The sequence below is a fragment of the Puma concolor genome, chromosome A2, assembly GCF_028749965.1.
Source record: "Puma concolor isolate L17-30 chromosome A2, mPumCon1.1.hap2, whole genome shotgun sequence".
Lineage (NCBI taxonomy): Eukaryota > Metazoa > Chordata > Mammalia > Carnivora > Felidae > Puma > Puma concolor.
Window position 1 is genome coordinate 35,539,500 of NC_141668.1, and position 25,155 is coordinate 35,564,654.

General features: G+C 34.3%; 1 protein-coding gene across 5 annotated transcripts in view; it reads left to right on the top strand.

Moving 5' to 3' along the window:
* TFEC (transcription factor EC) overlaps nucleotides 1–25,155 on the top strand; it is a 189,543-nt gene that overhangs the window by 147,232 nt on the left and 17,156 nt on the right. For 2 of the 5 annotated variants that reach the window (XM_086691945.1, XM_025929774.2), the window contains 3 exons: nucleotides 2,384–2,470; nucleotides 21,402–21,516; nucleotides 23,683–23,739. In XM_086691945.1, the coding sequence (XP_086548071.1) occupies nucleotides 2,384–2,470; nucleotides 21,402–21,516; nucleotides 23,683–23,739 (259 nt within the window). The remainder of the gene's footprint in view (nucleotides 1–2,383; nucleotides 2,471–21,401; nucleotides 21,517–23,682; nucleotides 23,740–25,155) is intronic. The other 3 variants (XM_086691954.1, XM_086691959.1, XM_086691969.1) reach the window with 3 other exon arrangements.

The following is a 25,155-nucleotide window of genomic DNA, read 5'->3' on the forward strand; positions in this document are numbered from 1 at the left end:
TCAAATTAAAAAAAAAAAATAGATAAATGAAATGCAGACCATAGTCAAAAGCTGCACTCTTGAATATGGTACTCACTAGCCACATGTGGCTATTTAAATTTAATTTTCAATTAATTCAAATTCAATAGAATCTTTAAAAATTAAATCAAATTAAGTATTTAATTCCTGAACTTAAGTGTTCATTGAGACAAATGAATGGATACAGAAGATGTGCTATAGATCTATATCAATGTCTATATCCTCTATTTCAATACAATGGAATATTACTCAGCCATAAAAAATAATGAAATCTTGCCATTTGCAGTAATGTGGATGGAGCTAGAGAGTATTATGCAAAATGAAACAAGTCAGTCAGTGAAAGAAAACTACCAGATGATTTCACTCACATGTGGAGTTTAAGAAACAAAACAGATGAACATAGGAGGGAAAAAAAAGAGGGCCAAACCATAAAACAGACTCTTAATGACAGAACAAACAGGTTAGCTGGAGGGGAGGGTGGGTGGATGAGTTAAATGAGTGAGGGGTATTGAGGGCACTTGTTGGGATGAGCACTGGGTGTTATATGTAAGTGATGAATCACTAAATTCTACTCCTGAAACTAATATTACACTTCATGTTAACTAAGTAAAATTTAAATTAAAACTTGAGAAAAAAAGATTTAATTCCTCAGTTAAACTAGCTACATTTCAAGTGCTCAGTAGCCATTATATGCAGGACAGTGCAGGACATTCCTATACTTGCAGAAATTTTTGATGGAGACCACTGGCCAACCTAGAGGGCCGAATTTTCAACTTCATCTCAAACCTGACTCTTGCTCCATTCCCACTGACCAACATTCTTTCTGAACATATATGTTCCTATCTTAGGGTCTTTGTATTTTTTGCTTCCTTTCCAAGGACTGTCCTTCCCCACACTCTTCATGTCCTCGTTCAAATATCCGTAAATCCTCCTCCGACCATTTTCTAAAATAACATTCATTCCCATCAAGCTCTCTCCCCACCTGCGTTAATTTCTTCAGGCCGCTGTTTGTTATTAAGCTGTTTATTGTCTGTCTTCTCATTAGAGTTAGGGCTCCAGGAGGGCAGAGACTCTGTGCTGTTTCCTTTTACAGCTCCTGTGCTTACAACAGGGTATTGCAATAAGTATTGCTCAACAAATCTTTGTTAAATTAATATTAAATAGTGTTCTGATTTTTTGGCATATCAACTTTAAGGTATCTTAGTAGAAGTCTGAATATTTAATTCTCTAAGGTTCTCAGAAATCACGCTTTGATGATAAAATTAACAGAATCATAAAATATTTTTATACATCTCACCAAGTTAAGTCCTGGTTGTTTCTGCACAAGTTTTTGGAAATTAAGAGCGCTACAGTGTATAAATTCAGCATTCTCATTATCTTTGAGTTTACATCATATTTTGAAATGTCACTAAAGCGAATATAGTGGGAGAGAGGAGAGCTACAGCTAGAGAGAAAAGTAGGGGGCAAGCATGGTATTTTTAAAATACAAGCGTTTACAGTCTTCTCCAGCTAAAGTAGAGAAGGGAAGGAAGATATTTTAGAATGGAATTGAGAAAGGAGTGGAAAAACTGATTTAAGTTAGGACTTTAGGGCCAGATTTCCAGGATTTCAATCCTGTCTTTGTCACTCACTGGCTTTGTATCATGGAATAATTTATTGTGCATTTTTTCCTCTCCCAGTTTCCTCATCTGTACAATGGAGGTAAGGATAGCATCCACTTCTCAGAGTTTTTGTGAAGATTAAATGGGCTGATGTATGCAAAGCACACAGAACAGTGCCTGGCATGTCTCCCACTCTATATGTGTTTGCCATTGTTACGATTTAAGATGTCAGTGATTATTATTGTTGTCGTTATTGCTGTTAGGGTTATTAGCCATTAGGGAAAGTTAGGTAACATTTTTCCATATATTCTGTATCCATGTGGACCAATTGGCTGGCATGACCACTGATATTTGAATATCTACCTGTAAGATGCAATCAAAACATTTCAAAAGGAAAGTAAAGTTATAGGAAGTCATCTCTCTACATGTTAAGTACATGGGCTCTGGCTTGAGGCACTTCATGATAACCAGTCTATTTATATAGATACTGATTTCCAAGGGACTAGCCCAGGGTGATTTGCCCAGCCATCACCTGCCAGCTGGTAGTAGAAGCAAATTCATGGGAAAGCAACACAGATCAAAGAGTGTCAGGATTACTTCATTTTAAGTTCTAAAATATTCTCGGTTTTGATATACATATAACCTTAATTTAAATATTCTTAAAAACTTTAAAAGATTGCTAATTTTTTTCTTTCTGAATTCAGGCTGAAGCACAACTCTTCTCATTATGCACAGTATTCTAAATGTATTATATATTTTGCTAGATGGAAGACGTTATTGAGGATATAATCGGTATGGAATCGAGTTTTAAAGAGGAAGGAACAGACTCTCCTCTGCTAATGCAAAGAACAGTAAGTGTTTCCAGACTTGAGGAGGTCAGTGAGACCAAAATAAATAGTAGCATCTGATAATATAAAAAATAAATTTAATTTGATTAGTAAATGTTTTTTTCCTACGCTTTTGAAAAAGACATAAGATAACAGATGAATAGTAGAAAATATCTATTGGTGCAGAAAAAAAGATTATATAATGTTACTTAGGAATAACATTGTGATATTCCATCTATCTATCTAATCCCTATAAACATCCATCTAATTATATATGTAATCTATATTACAGCATTTTCAATGAGTAATTTAATCTTCAGATTTCCTGAAACACAGCATATAATCAAAACACTCTCATAAGCTAATGGCTAAATTTGGATTATTTTACCATGACTAACAACTGTCAGATTCAGAGGGCTCTACACCTTGTAGAGACAAGAAAAATATTATAACTATAAAAAATCTGACTTCGCTTCAGACCTAATAACTAGAGATCAAAGATGAACTTACGAAAAGTAGAACAGGCCTCACCCTACTTTAAGGCATGTAGACAGATGTCTATGTTGCAATCAGCACAAATTCCTGGAATGATATGTAATGAAGGGATGGTATCTTATCTCCTGGTTTGATTGCTGTTGCCTTCTCGTCCCTTATTTATTAATCACTAAAAACGTCATTTGTAAAGGGTGTGCAAGGTTTTTCCACATATTTGAAGGGTTATTGTTGGTTTGTTTTCTTATGATTTTAGACCTTTTAGAAAAATGAGACAAAATATGAGAGATTGTGACTGAGATGTTGTTTTAAACATTTCATTTAAAGAAAGTGAATTCTGGGGCGCCTGGGTGGCGCAGTCGGTTAAGCGTCCGACTTCAGCCAGGTCACGATCTCGCGGTCCGTGAGTTCGAGCCCCGCGTCGGGCTCTGGGCTGACAGCTCAGAGCCTGGATCCTGTTTCCGATTCTGTGTCTCCCTCTCTCTCTGCCCCTCCCCCGTTCATGCTCTGTCTCTCTCTGTCCCAAAAATAAATAAACGTTGAAAAAAAAAATTTTAAAGAAAGTGAATTGTGACTATATTGTGTAGTATGATTTTTTGTCAGTAAATAAATGAGCTGGGATATGTTAGTGATGAACATTTAAATTTAAAATCATAAAAGAAAATTGAGAAAGCACCCCGTTTTATTTTCTGTTTTTTCTTTCCCAGATAGACTATCCAAAGATAGAAGTATCTCTTTCCTCCTTTTCTGTGGTATGCAGGACCTCCACTTTAAAACAGGTCACTAACACTGGCATTGTCTGACAAAGGTCAAATGAGGTTTAAAACCTTGTATTTTTGCAGGTTTAATTTTTATTTTATTATTTATTATTATTTTTTGTTTATTTATTTATTTTGGGAAGTCAGGGGCGGGGGGTGGGAAGGGGCAGAGAGAGGGGCAGGTTCCACACTGTCAGCACAGAGCTGGACACAGGGCTCGAACTCACAAACCATGAGATCATGACCTGAGCCGAAATCAAGAGTCAGAGGCTTAACTGATTGTGCCACCCTGGCGCCCCTATTTTATTTTATTTTATTTATTTTTTGGATGGACTGACAAGTCTATCTCTTCTCTCTTCAGATTTCAAGCAGCACAGTTACATGAAATCTGACTAATTCTCTAGATAAATATATTATTAATGCTAATTTCTCCCTGTCTAATTTCACAGCATGAACATGCTATTTTCTTAACCAGTATTCAACTTCTGGGTTTCAGAAAATGATATTAATTTCCTACAATCTTTTCTTTGTATGTGGTACTCATTAAAATTGTATACTGCAGCATTCTCTTTGTCAAATTATCTTATGTGTTTTGTAGAGGCTGCACAAAATGGCTTACTCAGTACAGATTGGTGGCAATAACTATCTGGAATTTGCTTTTGATATCCAGAATGTACTTTTAAAAAGATAGATACTACTGGTCTACCTATACTTATACAAAGAAATATCTCTGTTGACCCATCAGCAATCATTGATAAATCTAGATCTACACATAAAACCAAAGAGTTCAATTAACCAAATCTCTTTATTCAATACATATTATGTGCAAAGTGTAATACATTTACCATAGGCAATTCAGTTGAATAAGACACAATTCACATGTCAAGGAGCCACATGATAATAGGGGAGTGGAGTGAAGTGTACCTGAGAGACAGGGAGGGAGAGTGTGGATCTCGGTGTTAAACTCAGGGTCTAATCTAGACTTTGTGCAAGTTACTTAGCCTCTCTTTGCTTTCTTCTGAATTACAAGAATAATTAAAAATATTTATCTCCAAGGCTGTTTTTTATATTAAATCTTACTTAGTAGCCTACATGGTACATTTGAAATGCTAGTCAGAGAGTGGCTCTGCAGTTCAAGTGAAGGAGAAACCATAAAAATCAACATTTTTTTTGGAAATGCTTTAGGAAAAGATGATGTTTGAAATATAGTTATGAAGGATAGTTAAGATTTTAAGAGGTATCTGTGAATGCAGAAAAGTAACAGGTTAAGAGAACAACATAAGAAAAGACAAGAGGTGAGAAAAAGAGAACGTATAAGAATAGCTGGTATAACAGAGATAGGAAACTCTAAAGGACGTTTATGGTTCATATGAATGAAAATACAGACCTGATGGATCCAGAAGAATGCTTTGAGTAAGCGTTATTATTAGCCAGTGAACTTTTGGTGCAGATGGTAGAACATGGCTCATCTGGGGCTTAAGCATGAAAGAAATTCATTGGTTCATGTCATGTGTAAATTCCTAAGGACTATCACATGTGGGCAGCCCTCCATAACTTTGCCTTTGTTTTCTTCTGTGCTGGCTTTATTCCCAGCCGTTGAGCAAACACTACCATAACCTATCCCTAGGTACGCACCTAGTTCCTTCTTGCTAACCCAATTTTTTTTGCAGACAACTACTTCTTCACAAGGAAGAGAAGTTTCTGATTAACTTCAGCCGATCCTGGTGGCCCCGTTTCCTCTGCCAGAGACAGTTTTAAGAATAGGCTTGTGTTGCAATTCTGACATGTTGAGCAGCTTTCTGGGAATTTTCGTAAGTCTTTAAAGTAGACCCAAGAAAGAGGTTTTTGCTTCTCCATGATGTTGTAGGACAATGTGACTTATATAGTCATTTTATTGCCCGGAAGGTAAATAAACTAAGAAAAAAAACCCAAACAAACAAAAGGGAGAAGAAAAGCCAAGAGAAATACAAAAAAATGCTGTTTTATATGCCCGCTGTAGAATTTTTGACCTGTGGATTTCACATTATGTAAGATTTATTCCCTTTATTTTATAAGCCAAGTGTGTTGGGATTTTCTGATTATTATAACCAAATTCATCCTAATGGATACATTCAGTTAGGCTTGGCAACCTTTTCCCCTTGGTTCCAGCTAAATCTCTGGGATAATTCTTATTGGAACAATTTCTGACATGTATCTCTTCCTGAGCCAACTTCTCTGGGTCTTGGGCCCATGCTAGAGCTGTGTGAGCAGCTCACACAACAAATTACCTGGACTAAGAGTAAGAACGAGAGCAGGAGTTGTCACGAAAATAAATGTAAGTGAATTCTACTGAGGCTAAAACAATAGATGTCTATTATGGTAAGCTTCAAAAGTGAGATATTTATCAACTAAAAATAATTATTATTAATTTCTCACCTATTATGTGAAGGTCACTTTTCCATGTATTTTCCATGTATTTTCTCTAGTTCTCATAGAAATATGCAGAATCTCAGGGGCAGTCTATTAAGTGTGCTGTTGGCCATTTTATCAGTCCTTTGCTGTGGCATAGGCAGAAAACCTCGGATCTCACTTAGCTAAGATTTATCTCAGGACCACTGCATATAGGCTTAACTAAAAGTCATGCTATAACTTCTGTTGATGGGAAACTTGGAATCTGCTGAGGGGAATCTTGGACCACTTGTGGTGGTCCTTCCTTCACATTTATCCAGCTTGAATGAAGTACTTCAGGGTCTTCACAGATCAATTTAGCCCAGGTTTTTCTGATCCAGAAATGAATGGGGACTGATTAGTGACTAGAGTCAGTATTTCTTTTTTTTTTTTTTAATTTTTAAATGTTTTTTTATTTTTGAGAGAGAGAGAGAGACAGACAGACAGAATGCAAGTGGGGGGGGGGGAGCAGAGAGAGAGGGAGACACAGAATCTGAAGCAGGCTCCAGGCTTTGAGTTGAAAGCCCAACGCAGGGCTCGAACTCACACACTGTGAGATCATGACCTGGGCCGAGGTTGGATGCTTAACTGAATGAGCCGCCTAAGCGCCCCACCTGTCAGTTACTTCTTAGTTCAACAACTGTGTAAACTACATTGAAAAAGAGACAAAGTGCAAGAAACATTCAGCCAAGTCAGTCATGATTTTTGTCAACACTCTAACCTGTCAGTTTCTCATTCTCTTTAGAGTCACTGTATTTATTTTCTTCCCTGCTTAGCCCTCCCCTCACATGATGATATCCCAAATCTTGTCATTACCATTTTTCTATCCCATCGTATTTTTTTGTTTCACACTTTTTGACCATTACATTCTATTTTTTCACTGCATCTACTGTAGTGTTCTTATTTCACCAATTTTTCAAGCTTCAAATCAATGGACTCTATCACTAATATTTTCAATACCTACTACTTCACACTTGCAATGAAAATGTCCTTAACCTGTCTAGAGTCTGATCAAGCACTATAACCAATCCTCTTGCAAACACTCCTAACATATCCCCATTTGTTCCTCAGTTTACTTCCTTGGCAAAACCCCAACCCTGATTAAACTTCTCTCTCATCCTACCCCATGTCTCAAACTGAGCAGCTTAATGGATAAAATTTCACCACATTGCTCATAGTCCTCATCTCAGATACATCACCAAAATTCCACAGGGGTTTTCACCACCACCAGATGATACACAGCTATTCCCTGGTTAATGAGACCATTTTTTATACCTTCTTTTCTCTCTTCAAATCTCCAGAATTCATTGCCCTTTCTTTATTTCTCAGCTGATTTCTCTCTTACAACGTATTTCAAAGAGCGAATGTATGAGAACTCATTCATTAGCTTGGCGTCACCAATTCTACTAAACCACCTGTATCTGTTTTCATTTCTACTGTCATCTTTTCTGTTAGAATAATTACTCCAGTTCAAAATCTAAAGCCATTCCACCACCTGTGCCCTGGATCTTCTTCTTACCTTCTCAAGGACTTTCCTTCTCTAAATAGTGACTCCTTCTCCTATACAATCAGTCTATTCTGATCTATTGGATTATAAATATCAGCAATTACACTAATCTTTAATAACACTGCCTAAAAATAAAACCAAACCAAAAACTCCCTTTGAACACATTTTTTCCTCTGGCTGCCACACTATTTTCATGATTTACTTACACATAATTTTCATTAAATGTTTATTTATTTTGAGAGAGAGAGAGAGAGAGAGAGAGAGAGAGAGAGAACGAGCAGGAGAAGGGCAGCAACATGGGGCTGAAACTCAAGGAACTGTGAGATCATGACCTGAGCCAAAGTCGGACACTTAACCAATTGAGCCACCCAGTAACCTCCTTGATTTGCTCACACATTAAAAAAAAACTTACTGCTTCAATTTTCACCCTTTATCCATATACTCACCTCCTGTTTTCTAGTCTCCAACAGAGCTGTTCTCACAATCCACAAGAGCTCTTAAAACCAACCAAAGCAGAAGCCAATAGTAAGTTCTCCTTACTTGTCTTGGCTTCTCAGTGGTATTTGCCATGGTTCACCACTTTCCCTTCTTGAAGTACTATCTGGGATTCTGTGGCACCACATTTTCTGGTTTTCCACCCACCTTGATTGTGGTTTCTCTTCTAACAGATGTCTAAATGCTAACGTGTTCCAAGACTCACAATTCAGCCCTCTTTTCTCATGTATCTATACATCCTACAGGTGATCTCAACCCTTGCCCAGCCTAGATCTCTCCCCTATATGTTAGACTTGTATATCCTACTGCTTACGTCTCATCTTTTCTGCTTCCAACAGACATCTCAAACTTAACATGACTGACAGAAAGCTTTTGTCCACCCCCCACCCCACCCATCCAAATCTGCTTTTGGTTCATCTAGAACCCTCATTCCAAAAGAGTCATTTTTCTTCTCTCTCTTACTCCCACACCTCCACATCTATTGGTATGTCCTGATTAACACCCGAGATTTCCTGAACCTCACAGCTTCAAATCAGCACCTCTACTAAATCACTTTTCCAGTCTCTCTTGGACATCAGAGACAGACTCCAGCCTAACTTCCCTGCTAATTCTTGCCCCTTTACAGCTGTTCACACAGTAGTCAGAATGATTTGCACAAAGCAAAACTCAGATTCTGTTTCTCCTTGTTTAACATTCTGTCAACTTCCTGAAATCCTCAGAAAATAAGCCAGACATTTTACCATTGTCAGCACTTCCCTTTAACTTTAGGCTCTGGCCTCAATGGCCTTCTTCCTGCTCCTTGAACATGACATGCATACTAACATTTTAGGACCATTGAACTTCCTTTTTTTTTTTTTTTTTTTTTTTGCTTAGAATACATTTGTCCCAGATCTTCACATGGCTGCCCTTTATGCTCCCAATGTTTAGTCAATATCACCTTGTAGAGAGGCCTTCCACAATCAGCCTAGCTAAAAGACCCCATCTCATCACTCCCTAAATCAATATCTTATTTTGATGCCCTCTGACACTTATGATCAGAATTATTATTTTATTCACCTATTTATTGTGTGCTCTCACCCCTAGAATGTGAACTCCTTGAAGATAACAATTTTGTCTGTCTTGCTCACTGCTGTGTCCCTGAAACCTAGAGCAGTAACCTGTTTATTATTTTATCCTCAGCACCTAACGCAATATCTAACACCTCACAGGTTCAGCAAATGCATGTGAAATAAATACTTTAAAATCTGCACATGGTATTGAAAAGATTGTTCCCATTATACATTAGTATTTCAGAATTTTTAGTGGAGAAAAATCAGTAGCAGCAAGGATAACAACAATAATAATAGCCATTGTGATTTGGGTGCTTGCTATGTGACAAGGATTGTGCAAAATGCTTTTTTGTGTGTGTGAAAAATTACATTGATCACCACAACAAACCTATGGGATAGAGACTAGTATCTAGTATTACCTGTTATCACTTTATAAATGAGAAAAGAGGCTTAGAGAAGTTCAGTAATTTGCCCAAGTTATACACTAAGTGAATGGCAGGGTAGGGTTTGAATCCAGTCCTGTATGATACCAGATGCAATAGCAATCCTACCCACCTTGCTGTGCCAGCAGCCTCAGAAGGAAGCGAGGTGTTTCCTAGAACTGTAGAATCATAAGATTTGAAGGGACCTTAGGCTGATCTGATTCTCTGTCACACTCCAGGATTGATTTTGTAGTCTGTGAGTTTAGATCTGTCTCCCTATAATTTCTACCCATTGGTCTTAGTTTCACCCCTTGTCTTCAGAGACGTGGTTGTGCATAGTAACTCATTTATTTTATCATATATAGCTATTTTTTCAATCATGTGTCTGTAAATGCTGGTGGCATTTGGCAATCTCAGTAAACTGTTATAGTTCAAGACCATTCCAGAGATGAGAACTGAGTAAATATTAACAACCCTTTGTGCTTTGTTGGAACTTGAAAGAACTGCATAACATCAACAAGCAAGCTTTTGTCAATCACAGTCTAGACCAGATTAGTCTTAAAGTCCAAGGAAGAGCCAAAGTTCACCTTGGCACAGAGTTTTCTGCACAGTTCTCTCAGGTATTGTTTGCAAGTTTTAAGAAAAAGAAAATGACGAAGTAGAAAGAGAAAACCATTGCTATTGTGAAGGTTATAGACACTTCAGAATTAAAACTGGTGAGCAAGTGCATTTTGGAGTTCTTTCAACGTTTGGGGATGAAACCACCTTAAATACTGAATATAAACTTTATAAACTAATAGTAAAATAAGGTATGTAGAAATTGAGCTTTGAAATGTGTATTATATAATCTGCTGTATTGACAAGCTTGTTTACTTACAGGATAGTTTTTGTGTTCTGGATAGAGTACAAATATTTTTGTCTCTTTAATAAAAAAAGTTGTTAAAATGTTTAATTATGATTTTTCTATCAAAAAATGAGGGTTCCAGTGATTATTTATTACAGTGTTTACATTAAATCAATAACTATTTTTATTAATTTAGTACTAAATAGATTATATGCATATAAAGTATATGATGCAAAAGTATTTATAAGTTACCATCTCTGTTTTGTGTTTTATCTTTTCTACTTGAGTTATAAGCCAGCTGGCCAAGGACAAGGGATCTTCTACTCCCGCCCAACACATTATTTGTATTCACTCATAATAGAAGAAAAATAATAATAACTCAGTGGGACTTCCCTATTCAATGTTTGTCATTCAAACCTCATAGCCTACTTTCACAAATAATATAAAGCAGGATATTCAATGGTGTGTGTCTTAAAACTGGAAAAATCTAGTTTACTACATTTAAATGAATAAATACCCAAAAGAAAGAAAATAATCTTTTAAATGCCAGTTTTTTTATGTATGCAGACATTGTGTGGTATATGCTCCCCTACAGTGTTCTTTCTTTATGTCTGATGTTTATCTTCTTTTTATGTCTACAGTTATTCTGATAATCTCATGCCCACTTTTACCATTTTAGTGAATGTCTTCACAGGAAAGAAAAATAGATGATCCAAACAATTCCAAGTATTCCCTCAGTTTCCCATGAAACTTACACTAAATATGTGATATAGACATAGATCTACAGATATCACACACACACACACACACACACACACACACACACACATACAGGTGTGTATATATAGGTGTATGGTGGTTTTTTTTTTTTTTGGGCTTTTAGTGTTTATACTGAAAAACTACCTGAAAATATAATATATAATGATATGTATACACTATTTTCTTTCCTATTTTGTATTTATAATGAGATTATCTGGGAGATAGACATATCACACACACAGAGCACACACACACATACACACATATACACACACACACCCCTTCAGAAAATTCTCAGGGTTTTAGATAAATAATCAATTTTCACGAACGTGGTAAGTATTATATACTATTGTGCTGTCCTTGCTGAGTGAATATAAATGAAGAGGGGTAAAACAATAAATATAAACTAAATTATTAATTTTATGGTTCAGTTTATTAGGCCTATAGTGTTTTGGTGAAGAGAAAAATAAATCAGGCTGCCATGAAGGAGCACGCTGGGGAAGGTTTGGCCTGTTGACTGCCCCTAGAGAGTAGGTTGGATTTTGATACTTGAATAAAACTGAGAAAAAAATAGTTCAATGGCTTCCAACTTTTTAAATATTCAATTCACTTCTTACTATTAAAAGTGTTAAGGCAAGGACCTACCCAGAATGGGGTAGGTACGAATCCAGCCTTTGTTTCAGATAGAACAAGGATTAAAACCCAAGCCCTCTATTTATACAACTGCATGATCTTGAGGTAGTCATTTAATTTTTCAGTTTTAATTATTTTATATTTAAAATGGGAAGCATCAAGCTCATAGAGTTGTTATAAAGATTACTTGAGATAATGTTATTTGTTATTATTATGAAACATACTAGCTTAATATCTGGCACATAATATATACTCAATTATCTATGACGTAGTATATGTTAGGATAATGCTTGTATTTTACAATCTTTTTTTTTAAATTACCAATATATAGATTCATATGGTCCTTGTGGCAACACTCTTTCCCTCCACCCCCTCTCTCCCACTGGAGTCTGAAATCTATTTTTGGAAAGCATGCCATATATATACATGGTATATAGGGGCAAATAATGTTGACTAAATAACGTGGGGCCACTTAATTAGATTTTCAAAAGCTAGACACAAGAGTTTGACCTTAATGTGGAAGATAGAAGGGAGAGAAATTTTTGATTTTTGATTTTTGAGCTGGGAGAGATCAGAAGGAAGTTGTATTTTTAAAACATGAGTTGGTCTGAGAGGGGAAGTTGGGAATTAATTGAGAGGGATGAAGGGATACTAGATGGAAGGACATAATTTGTGTTTAGGATCCTGAAGAATTTATACATGAGAACAGAGAAGAAAATATAAACGATAAATGATTTAAAGAAAAAAATCATACTGGGTGGTAAATCGGACATGGTATATGAAGAGGGAAGAAGCCAAAACAGTCAGAAAAACATATATGGAATTTAGGTCAAATTATTTATGTTGTCCTTTATTATATGTAGCCTAATAAGAATAAATGGATATATGAATATTTTCATAGCTTATTTAGGTTTTCTACAATATGCTTGGATCCAGATTTTATTTTCTTAAAGGGCAGCATGATTTTAAACATAGGCAAATCTATATTTTTCTAGGGTTATGGAAATTCATTATCTTTTCAAACACTTAGAATTTTATCATAAGTAGGATTGAATTTTATCAGATTTTTTTCTGAACCTATTGATATGATCATAGATGTCTTTTTTCCTTTTTGACATCATAAAATATATTTATGAGAAGCCCAACTTTATTATGACAAAATATCTTATTTATATTGTCTTGGATTCCTATTGCTATTGTACGTTTTATTTAGGTACAGTTGACACACAGTGTTACATTAGTTTTAGGTGTACAACATAGTGATTGGACAACTCTATATGTTAGGCTATGCTCACCATAAGTGTAGCTACCATCTGTCACCATACAACACCATTATAATACCATTGACTGTATCCCCTATGCTATGCCTTTCATCCCCATGACTTATTCATTGCATCACTGGAAGCCTGTACATCCCTTCATTTAGCTAGTAATATTTTGCTTCAGATTTATAGTCATGAGTGAAATTTTCCTTTCTCATAATGTCTTTGTATGGTTTCAGACTGAATGATTTAGTGCATATTCCCTCTTGTCTCTATTTTCTGGAAATGTGTGTTCAAAATTAGGATGATATGTTTCTTGAAAATGTAACACTTTTGCCCATAAAACCATCTAGTCCAGATATTTTCTTGTGCAAGATGTTCAAAATCTGTTTTGATTTCTTCAGTAATTATGAGACTGTTCAAACTATTGATTACTTTTTCAGCCAGTTCTACTAAACAATATTTTTCTAGAAATTGATGCATTTTGCCTAAGTATTCAAAATCATTGGCAAATTATTATAGGTAATATAATTTATTATCTTTTTATTGTGAAATGTACATAAAAAATTTGCCACAGTAACCACTTTAAGCGTACAATTCAGTGGCATTAAGTAGATTCATAATGTTGTGCAACCAGCACGATATCCATTTCCAGAGCTTTTCCATCATCTCAAACAGAAATTCTGCACCCATTAAGCAATACATATTCCTTTCCTCCTGTCCCAAGTCCCTAGTAAACTTCTATTCTACTTTTTGTCTGCATGAATTTGACTATTAAAAGGTAACTTTCGGGGCGCCTGGGTGGCGCAGTCGGTTAAGCGTCCGACTTCAGCCAGGTCACGATCTCGCGCTCCGTGAGTTCGAGCCCCGCGTCAGGCTCTGGGCTGATGGCTCAGAGCCTGGAGCCTGTTTCCGATTCTGTGTCTCCCTCTCTCTCTGCCCCTCCCCCGTTCATGCTCTGTCTCTCTCTGTCCCCCCCCCAAAAAAAAAAGTTGAAAAAAAAATTTAAAAGGTAACTTTCATAAATGGAATTATACAATATTTGCCCATTTTTAAATGTTTATTATATTTTTGAGAGAGAGAGAGAGAGAGAGAGAACGAGCAAGGGAGGGTTAGAGAGAGAGGGGTACAGAGGATCCAAAGCAGGCTCTGTGCTGACAGCAGTGATCCTGATGCAGGGCTCCAACTCATAAACCACAGGAACATGACCTGAGCCTAAGTCTCAATGCTCAACTGACTGAGCCGCCAAGGCACCCCCCATATTTGCCCTTTTCTGTCTGGCCTATTTCACTTAGCATGATATTTTCAAGATTCATCCATGCTGTAGCATATATCCGAATTTTATTCTTTTTAAAGCTTTATGGTATTCCATTATATGTATATACCACATTTTATTTATTCCTTCATCTGTTGACAGTCATTATTAGCTTGTTTCCACCTTTTGGCTTCCTTGAATAATGCTTCTATGAACATGAGTGTCTGTTTAAGTCTCTGCTTTTAATTCTTTTTGGTAAACACTTCGAGGTGGAAGTGCTGGCCATATGGTAATTTTACGTTTAACATTTTGAGTAACTGTCATACTGTTTTCCACAACAGCTGCATCATTCCTAGAAGCAATACACAAAGGTTCTAATTTTCACATCCTTACCAACCCTTGTTATTTTCCTTTCTCTTGATAACAGTCGTCTTAATGAATGTGAAGTGGTATCGCATTGTGGTTTTGATTTATATTTCCCTGATGTCTAGTGATGTTGAGCATCTTTTCATGTGCTTATCAGACTTTTGTAGATCTTCTTTGGAGAAATGTCTATTCAAATCCTTTGTCCATTTTTTTTTAATTGGGTGGTTTGTTGTTGCTGCCATAGTTGTTGAGTTGTTGGAATTTTTAACAATCTAATCTGGCTATTAATCTCTTAGTTATATGATTTGTAAATAGCTTCTCCCATTCTATGGATTATCTTTCACTATTTTGATAGTGTGCTTTGATGTACAAAATTTTAAATTTTGGTGAACTCTAAATTCTGGTTTTTTTGGTTGCCTGTGATTTTGGTATCATATTCAAAAATATCATCACCAAACTCATTATCGTGAAGATTTTTCCTTTATCTTTTTTCTAGAACTTTCACAGTTTTAGTTATGTTTGGGTCTTTGATCCATTTTGAGTTAAATTTTGTATGTCATGTAAGATAAAGGCCAACTTTGTTCTTTGCATGTGGGTATTCACTTTCCCCAATACCATTTGTTAAGGGACTGTTCTTTCCCTATTGAATGATCTTGGCACCTTTGTCAAAATCATTGACCGTATATTTGAGGGTTTATTTCTGCACTCTATTCCACTCCATTGGTCTCTGCCTGTCTTTCTGCCAGTACCACACTGCTTTGATTATTGTCATTTTGTTTAACACTTTAAAATCTGGAAGTATGAGTCTTCCAACTTTGCCCTTTTTCAAGATTGTTTTTGCTATTTGGGGACCCTCGAGATTGTATATGAATTTTAGAATGGGTTTTTCTTTTTCTGCAAAAAATGCTTTAGTGTTTCACTTGAATCTGTAGATCACTTTGGGTACTGTTGTCATCTTAACAATATTACATCTTCTGATCACCGAATATAGGATGTCTTTCCATTTATTCATGTCTTCTTTAATTTCATTTAGCAATATTCTTTAGTTTTCAGTGTACAAGTCTTTTGGCTCCTTGGGTAAATGTTATTACTAAATATGTTATTCTCTTTGATGTTATTGTAAATAGGATTGGTTTCTTAATTTTCTTTTCAGATTGTTCATTGTTAGTGTATAAAGATACAACTGAATTTTGTATGTTGATTTTGTATCAGTCAAATTTGCTGAATTCCTTGTTTAGCTCTAAGAGCTGTGTGTGTGTGTGTGTGCACGTGTGTGTGTGTGTGTGTGCACGTGTGTGTTTAATCTCAGGTTTTTCTAAATATTAATTCATGTCACCCATGAGCAAAGATCATTTTCCTCATAACTTTTCCATTTTGGATGACTTTTAATTCTATTTCTTGCCTAATTTCTCTGGCTAGAATTTCCAATACTATGTTGAATACAAGTGGTGAAAGCAGACATTCTTGTCTTGCCTGTTCCTTATCTCAGGGAGAAAATATTATTTTTATTTTATTTATTTATTTATTTAATTAAAAAAATTTTTAAAACATTTATTTATTATTGAGAGACAGAGACAGACAGAGCGTGAGCATGGTAGGGGCAGAGAGAGGGGCGACACAGAATCTGAAGCAGGCTCCAGGCTATGAGCTGTCAGCACAGAGCCCGACGTGGGGCTCGAACTCACAAACCAGGAGATCATGGCCTGAGTGGAAGTTGGACGCTTTACTGACTGAGCCACCCAGGCACCCCCAAGATCTTATTTTTAAATACAACTTGTACTCTTAGTTATATCCTCCTTTTTGAAATATTATTTACTTGTTCTCCATTCTTTTTAATAAATCTTGCAGGAAACATGCCATTCTTGTTAATTAAAAAAAAAATTTGCCTTATGGATTCTACTTTTATTTTTTCAATAACTTATGTTTTTATTTTATTATCTATCCTACTTTATTTGGGCTTATTAGGTTATTTTTCTAGCTTCTTGAAGATGTTATTTAATTTATCAAATTTCAAAATTGTATCTTTTTTTCTCATATTACTTTTTAAAGGCATAACTTTCCTTGAAAGCATTGTTTTGTTATATCCCAGAAGTTTCTTTATGTGTATTTATATTATCTTTTATTTATTTCTAAGTTCCAGCATGATTTTGTCTTTACCCTTGAGTTATTTCAAAATTTCCAAGCATTTTAGAAATCCAGGTCTCCATGAAATACACTGAAAGTTTTTTCTTAACTGAGTTCATAATCTATATTCTTATATGTTCCATATGTACTCAAGAAAATTGTGTATTCTCTACTTTTTGGATATAGAAGTGTACATATGTCTATTAGGCCAAGATTTGAGTTTTATCATTCAATAATTCCATAACATGACTGATTATCGTTATCTGTTTGACTTTTCAAAAATGAGGAGAAATGTCAAAATTTCCGAATGCATTAGTGGATTCATTAATTTTGCCTTGTAGTTCAAAACATTCTGTTTCACATATTTTGAGGTTATTTTACTATATGCATGAATACTTATAATTACAATGCCTTTTTGGGGAATTGAACTCACTATTATATATAGAATCTCTCAATCCCTCATAATTTTTCTAATTTTAAAACCTATTTTCTCTAATATTAATATAACTACATAAGCTTTCTATGGTTATCATTTGCTGGCTGTATTGTCTTCCATCCTTTAATTTTCAATCCTTTGTGTGTCCTTTTACTATGTAGGTGTGTCTCTTGTACTGTATTACCCAAACTGTCAGCCTTTTTGCTTTGACCTATTTATGTTGATATATTTCCACCTGTTTCTCTCAAATTATTATTTAAGTGTGCCCATATTTCTCCTCAGTACTTTTTAATTACATCTACACCCTTTGGTTTCTTTTACTCCACCTCAATCATACAGATATTATTTAAATTTTAATACTGAGTTACATGGTTATATATTTCACTTTATTTTTGACCTGGTTCTCTTCATCATTTTTGGCCTACAACCACTTACTAAGGTATTTGATAATTTTTATTTCATATTCTTAAAGCATATATTTTAAATTTATTTTATTTAGGTACTTCATCCAAAATTGTTTTCAATGTTAGTCTTTCTGGGAAAACATTCTTAAGTATTTTATGACTCTAGGAATATTTTTATCATGGCCTCATTTGTGAATGACACTTGGGCTGGATATAAAAACTCATGTTTTAAGTTCTTTTCTTTCAACATTTAAAAAATACTGATTCACTTTCCTCTTTCATTCAATTTTGCTATTGAAAAGTCTTATGTTAATCAGACTCTTATTCCTTTGGACATACTCTTCTTTTTTCTTCTTAGGCTTTTAGATTTTCCTTTTTATCATTGTATATTCTAAAATTTGACTATAATATATCCGGGTGTAGGTTTTTTCTATCTGTCTTTGGCATTCTATGGACCCTTTGAATTTTAAATCAAAATAAAATAATAATAAAATAAGATACAATAAAATAATAGATTTTGTCTATTAGAAGTGTATCAGAAATGTTTCTCCATTATTTCTTAACATATTTTCTTTCTTCCAGTTTTATTTCTCTTTCTCTCTGAAACTTCTAATATCTGTATTATATTTCTAATAAATCTATCCTCCAAACTGATTAGGTTTTTTTCTCATATGTTCTATTTCTGGATCCCTTTCTTCATCCTCCTGAAAGATTACTTCAATTTGATTTTGTAGTTTACAAATTCCATTATTCCTTTCTCAGTGTGTTCATTATGCTACTTTTCCATTCCATAATTTTTATAACACTTTTTCAAATACTATATTTTCAAACCTCCTGTTATTCACTTTGGCCATTTGTACATTTGTTTGTTCTCATATTATAAATTATTATGAACATCTTTTTTTAAGAATGTACATTAGACTAATTTAAGAAACTTGGTTTAATGTGATCTTTTTATTTTTTAATATTTTCTTCTGATATTATTTCTCACACTGCATGTTGTTTTACTTTTGAAATAGTCATTTTTCTCAAATGTTTTGATATTTTGACTGGTTTGCTTATTTTCTTCAGGGAATATTGGCTACTGTGAAGGGCAGTATATATGAGGGAAGGTCAGAGCACAGTCCACTACAGTCTCTATGATCTCAGTAGTGGAGATGTGAGTAAAATCTAGAATGGAGAACCTTAGATAACAGGAACCACTGGCAATTGCTCCTCACCTCAAAGAAACTTCTGAGATCAGGAGTTCATGTTTCTTAACCAGAAATTAAGTATTGTCTGGAGGAATATGTTCTGCCTCATTGAAAAGATTTTATGATAAATTCTTTATTATATGTCTTTCAAATTTGTGATGTTATTAATATAATATGTTTCCCTATTGCCATGTCAAAGGTTTTGATTTACTGAAAAAGTAATTTTTTAAAAACCAGAATGATAAATATTTCTTCATAAAATATCTATCCAATTTCCTACTAATCTACAAAATAGCACATTAGTTAAGTATCGTATACCTTTGAGAAAAGTACATATAATTTGGCTTTGTAAGCCTTTTCAAATGTGTATGTAATTTTTAAATATTCACTAACATTGTATTCTTATATATTTTAATGGAGAAAAGGCACTATAGGTAACATGAAGTATAGTACATACTTTGAAATTGAACCCAATTGTCTAATGATATTCACAAAGTGATCAGCCATTTGCATGAAATAGAGTAGTACCTACAGCATAAAATTAAATAGGATATTAATCATTATGCTTTAGGGTATAAATTAGACTATAATCAAGGTCAGGAGTTGATGTAATATACCTATACTTAAGCAGGGTTATATTCATTATCAGATTTGCAGCCCCATTTCTATTTTAGGTATAGTCTGACCAGGTAATATGGACCCTGAGTAATGCTATAGTTAGGACCCTATCACTTTATTGTTGCAGTGTATATGTAATATGGCTCCTTTTCTTCTTAAACATTTTTGCAATTTGCCACTGCTGCATTGAAATCCATCTGAATTCAAACTCTTCAGAGAAAAGTGCCCTTTCCCTAGTTCCTTCCCTCTTCCTTCCCCCTTACTCCCTATCTTTTTTGTTCAGCACATCCATTATGCTTCTCAAAGGCACAGCGGAAATGTACAATTCAGGTTGGTGATGCCTCAGCTTATAACCAAAAGATTTTCAAAATGGTCTTGGAAACTTAACTTTTACAATATGACTAAGTGACTCACATGTTAGGGAAATATCTGCTTTTATGATTTCTTCCTAATTGTATTGTTGTGATATAAGCACTCATCATCTATCCAATTTGATGAACTTCATTCCTATTTTTCAGATGAGGCAATGAGAAGGAATAAATACCCAACTTAAGTATTCCCTTCCAATATTTATGAATTAAAAATATATTTTAAAACAATGAGTTTATATAAAATAAAGATGAGGAGTCTTAATAGAGAAAATAATGAAAAGAATCAGTATATAAAAATATATATCAGAATACCACATGCCGTCTATGATGTCCTTATTGAAACACACATTCACATATATTAGCCTGATTTCCACTGTATTTTCCAACTTCTTTTTCCTCAGAAATACACAACATTTATTACATATAGTTTAACAGGTTGTTATGTCAGAATTAATTTTGGTGTTAAAATGTTCTTTCTTCACATTTATTTTCAGTCTCATTTTATAAGTATCAAAAAATTTCCCTCCGTTTGAATTGGAGTTTTACAGAAAATAGGAATAAGGAGTTACGGTCTCTGTAATAATCTGGTTATAGCTTTATTTGATTACTTGTATTGCTTCTAGTCCTTAAGGAAAGGAAAAAGTGACTACTTATTCAGTTCTTAGTTTACTGCCCCGAAATGAAATACTTAGAATGGAAATATTTTAAATATTCAAATCCTACATTTTAAATGTGGCTTGCCCTGGAATAATGAGCATTAACTTGAATTATGAATATTATTTAAATTAAAATTTCTTGGGAAGTCAAATCAATAAGCACATTTTAAATAATAAATTGGTACAATTTTCAATTGTGTTATAAAGCATCTTAGTTTTCTGAAAAATTGTTCTCAAGAAGCACATTAAGAATTGCAGTGTTTCTATAATTAGATGTACCCTATATCCACTAGAGGCAAAAGCAGTTTTAGACTACTTTGGGTTACCAGCTGGGATATTTATAATAATCTAGAACATTAAGTGTGCAATGAGAAAAAGTATGCCTTCCAGGAAGGAAAGAAAGTTTCTCACTTAATTACCAGTGTAAAACACCTCTTGACTGTGAGTTGCTGGTAGCACTGATGGTATTAAGAAGGCTTCCAAAATGTTCAACCATTATACCTAATTTATGGTATGCAACGAACTTTCCAGCTTCGCTAATATGTATATTGATTTTGTCAAAATTATTTTTAAAATCTTATTCACTTATAACAAGGTAATGTGCAGGTCAAACTTCTATAACTTTGTAAATATTAATCAGAATTTCCTTTTGTGAATGAACTCATTTCTCTTTTTGCTTAAATACAGATAGATAGCTTTTTTCAACATATCCATAAGCATCCCATAATGATTTTAAAAAGTCAATGTATACTCACTCTTGTTTAAAATGAAAATGCTATTTACAACAAATTATTATTAATTAAGTGGAAAATTTTAAATATGCATCTAAATATATCAATGTCCACATATGGTTTGATTCATCTTTTCTTTCCTTTCCTCCAAAGTTATCTGGAAGTATTTTGGATGTGTATAGTGGTGATCAGGGAATTTCTCCAGTTAATATGGGCCTTACAAGTGCTTCCTGTCCAAGTAGTCTGCCCATGAAAAGAGAAATTACAGGTAATGTTGCTTTTATAGTTTTATCCCTTTTTAAGTCAACTACTTAAGTTATAAGTGACACATATTACCAAGCTGAATACGATTTTTAAAATGTTATCAAAATAGTTAAAATGGGAGAAATGTAGATAGTAAATTCACCTTTTTTTTCCAATGACAACCAAACAGCACGTTAATATAACTTATAATCCAATTGAATTCACTATTTTAGGAATTGGGGAAATATACACATATGCTCTGTGTATATATGTGTATATAACAACTTGACTAAGTTGTTCACTTAAAGTTGGTTCATTTTGATTTTGAATACATGCAATTTATTAACATGGTTGCAAAACAATTGATTAGGGGAAAAAGTTTTTTCTGTATGTAGATTTGATATAAAACAATTAGATTGCCCCCTTTTTACCCTGTTTTATGAATTTCATGATAGACTCACATTTAATTTTCTCAAATAGGTAAAAAAAAAAAACTCTCAGTTTTCAATAGTACATTTCAAATTTGCTACAACTCAAAAGAATTGTAGGGGAACTGTCAAGTTCCTCCAATATATGGATGAAGAAATCAAGGGTCAGAAGAGTTATTTTCACAGTCATACAGCTGATTTGAAGCAGATGTGCATCAAAATAAGAATTTCCTGACTTAACAATGTCCAGTGTTAGTTCCTCCATAAAAATAAAATAAAAAGTAAGTTGAAATTTCTGTAATAAGTTTTTAGTTTGGAGCCCAAACATTGATCTTTAATAAGTTTTTCAGAGTTAATATTAACAAATTTAGTAAGTGTAATATGTCTATTCTTGGGGTCTAGCCAATATCTCAAAAATTTCTATGCATACAAATTATTTAGATTAAAATGAATTAATATAGTTTTAAATAAATTAATTTAAATAATCATATTCTTATGTTACCTGTCTTAAAAACTAGGGTAATGCAAGAAACACTGCATTAATTATTTATGCTATATAACAAATTATCCCAAAATTTAACAGATTGAACTAATAAACATTTATTATTTCATATAATCTCTATGGGTCAGAAATCCAGAGGTGACTTAGAAGATTGGTTTTCGGAGCACCTTGGTGGCTCAGTCGTTTAAGCATCTGACTTCAGCTCAAGTCATGATCTTGTGGTTTGGGAGTTCCAGCCCTGCATCGGGCTCTGTGCTGACAGCTCAGAGCCTGGAGCCTGCTTCAGATTCTGTGTCTCTGTCTCTCTTTCTGCCCCTTCTCCTGCTTGCACTCTCTCAAAAATAAGCATTAAAACATTAAAAAAGAAAAAAAGAAAATTTGTTCTCCTTCAGTCTTTCATAAGGTTGCAGTCAAGATGTCATCCAGAGGTACAGACATGTGACACTAGGTGGACTAGAGGATGTGCTCCTAAGACAGTTCACTCATGTGTCTTGCCAGTTATTCCAACTAGTGATCCAAGACACACGAAAGCAGAGGCTGGACATACCTTTTATGACCTAGTCTTGGTCCACAGTGGTCTTTTCCACAATATTCTGCTGGTGTCACAGGTCATCCCTGTTCAATGTGCAAAGGAACCACTAAAGGTGTGAATGTCATGAGAATCATTGTAGGCCATGTTGGAGACTATCACAAATGCTTAAAACCATGTAGCACATAAAGTATCATTTCTTGGAAGTGTGGAGTTATTTGATAGGAATATCTGAGAAGTATAGCTAGTTCTAGCTCCAGGGATATAGAAATCATAATTATTTATGAAAAATGTAGCTTGTAAAAATTTAGGTTGGGATAATTTTGAATAATCTTAAAATTCTTAAAATAATAATAATTATTGAGCAGTTTAACATTTGCTATGCACTGTACCTCTTTTCATCATGACAATGATAATCAAATAGGTATTAAATTATACCAATTTTGCAGATGAGGAGTTGAGACACAGAGAATTTAGGTAATAGATTTCATATCTATGAAATGGAAGGCCAGAATATAGATCTAGGTTTTACTACTCAAAGTTTAAAATGCTCACTATTACCTCTTACTTCAAGAGTACTTGCTCCAAATTTCTAAATATTTGCATAAAAATATTATTATGGCACTTGGAGTAGGTAATATAGTATTTTCACCTACTATTTCTGAATTATATTGACTAGAGAGGTTGTAAAGTATAACTAAGTACTCTCTGAATTATCTTCTTTTTGATCAGAAACAGATACACGAGCTTTGGCAAAAGAGAGACAAAAAAAGGACAACCACAATCTCAGTGAGTATATTTTCCTTTTTTCTAAAATTAATAATAATAATAATAATAAAGGAGGAATTGCATAGAGATTAAAATATGTGGTCTTTTATTGTCACTCCATAAGTATTTTGAGATCACATAACCAAAATTAATAGTATATTCTCACTGGTTGAGCTATTTTAGGAAATTTAAATGATGTGAACTCTCAGAAAAGCTACATATTTTACAAAGTGAAACATCTCAAATGTCTCCTTGATCACTCTGTCTGTCAAGCAGGCTGGGTGTGACAGAGACTAGTGCATTTAGTTACATTTGAACTCTAGTGTGACTCATTGACTGAAGGAGATAAAAGTGGCTTTAACAAAATGTACATCACTTAAAAATCAAGAAACAACTCCATGTTCTCATCTTTCTGTGTCAATCTGCTCCTCCCTTCCTAATGATAAGTTATCTGAAAGGTATTGCTTATGTTGTACTGCTGAATTCTACCTCTGCAAAAAATGTCTCTGATGCCTTCCTGGGGGTCAGTTTGACTCTGATAAGGGGTCACATGAGATGGAGAAATATAAGCAAGGGAAGTAGTTTAGCAGCAATGTTGAGCTTGATAGTGTTTGGTCATGTCTTAAGTACTTAACTGTGTCAAGTGAGCTTGACTAATTGAGTGTGAAGCCTTTCTGTTTTGGAAGCCAAATAAAAAAATGACAAGAGAATAAGAATAAAAATAAATAAAAACATTAAAGCTCTAAAACAAACCATGAATGTTCTTACATGTGGTTAGCTGAAATTGATTCTACATGTACCTGTGAACCCTGCATCATATTGCACTTCCTGCATCACAGAGCGATCAGAGTCTTCTGACTATGAGATTGTGAGGGAAGAGCTGACAAGTGGTTCTAACTGTCCTCAGGGTCGTTGTGGAATGACCTGATTCTGATAGCCCTTAGTGGTAGAGCAGATAAGCTTTGGTCCAGATTATGAGACAAGTAGAACATGAGTAGGGGTGGCTAGTTGTTGATAGAAGGGATTCATGCAGCAAGGAACTATGGGCTTCTCTCTCAGTTTTAAACCTGTTAACTCATTATTGCTCTCCTGTTCTTTGCTTCTCTTCTCTACATCTGCAGTTTAAATAACATAAAGTATGATAGGCATGTGGTATGTCCATTGTCAAGTGTTTTCTAATCTGGATTCCCTTACCAGGATATGTTGCTTTTTGGAGATATCAATGTTAAAAAATTTTAATATCATATTTTGAATATGATGAATCTAGAACAATCCCTAAATTTGTGAGGATCATGTCAAGAGGACAAATGAAAACACACTTAGCAGAAATCTAAATTTTAAAAGTTGTAGGTCAAGCTCAATTAAAATATGCTCTGTTCTTTCTAAAGACTGGAAATCCAGGTGTGAATTCAGAATTCTCAGATCATCAGAGCTCTG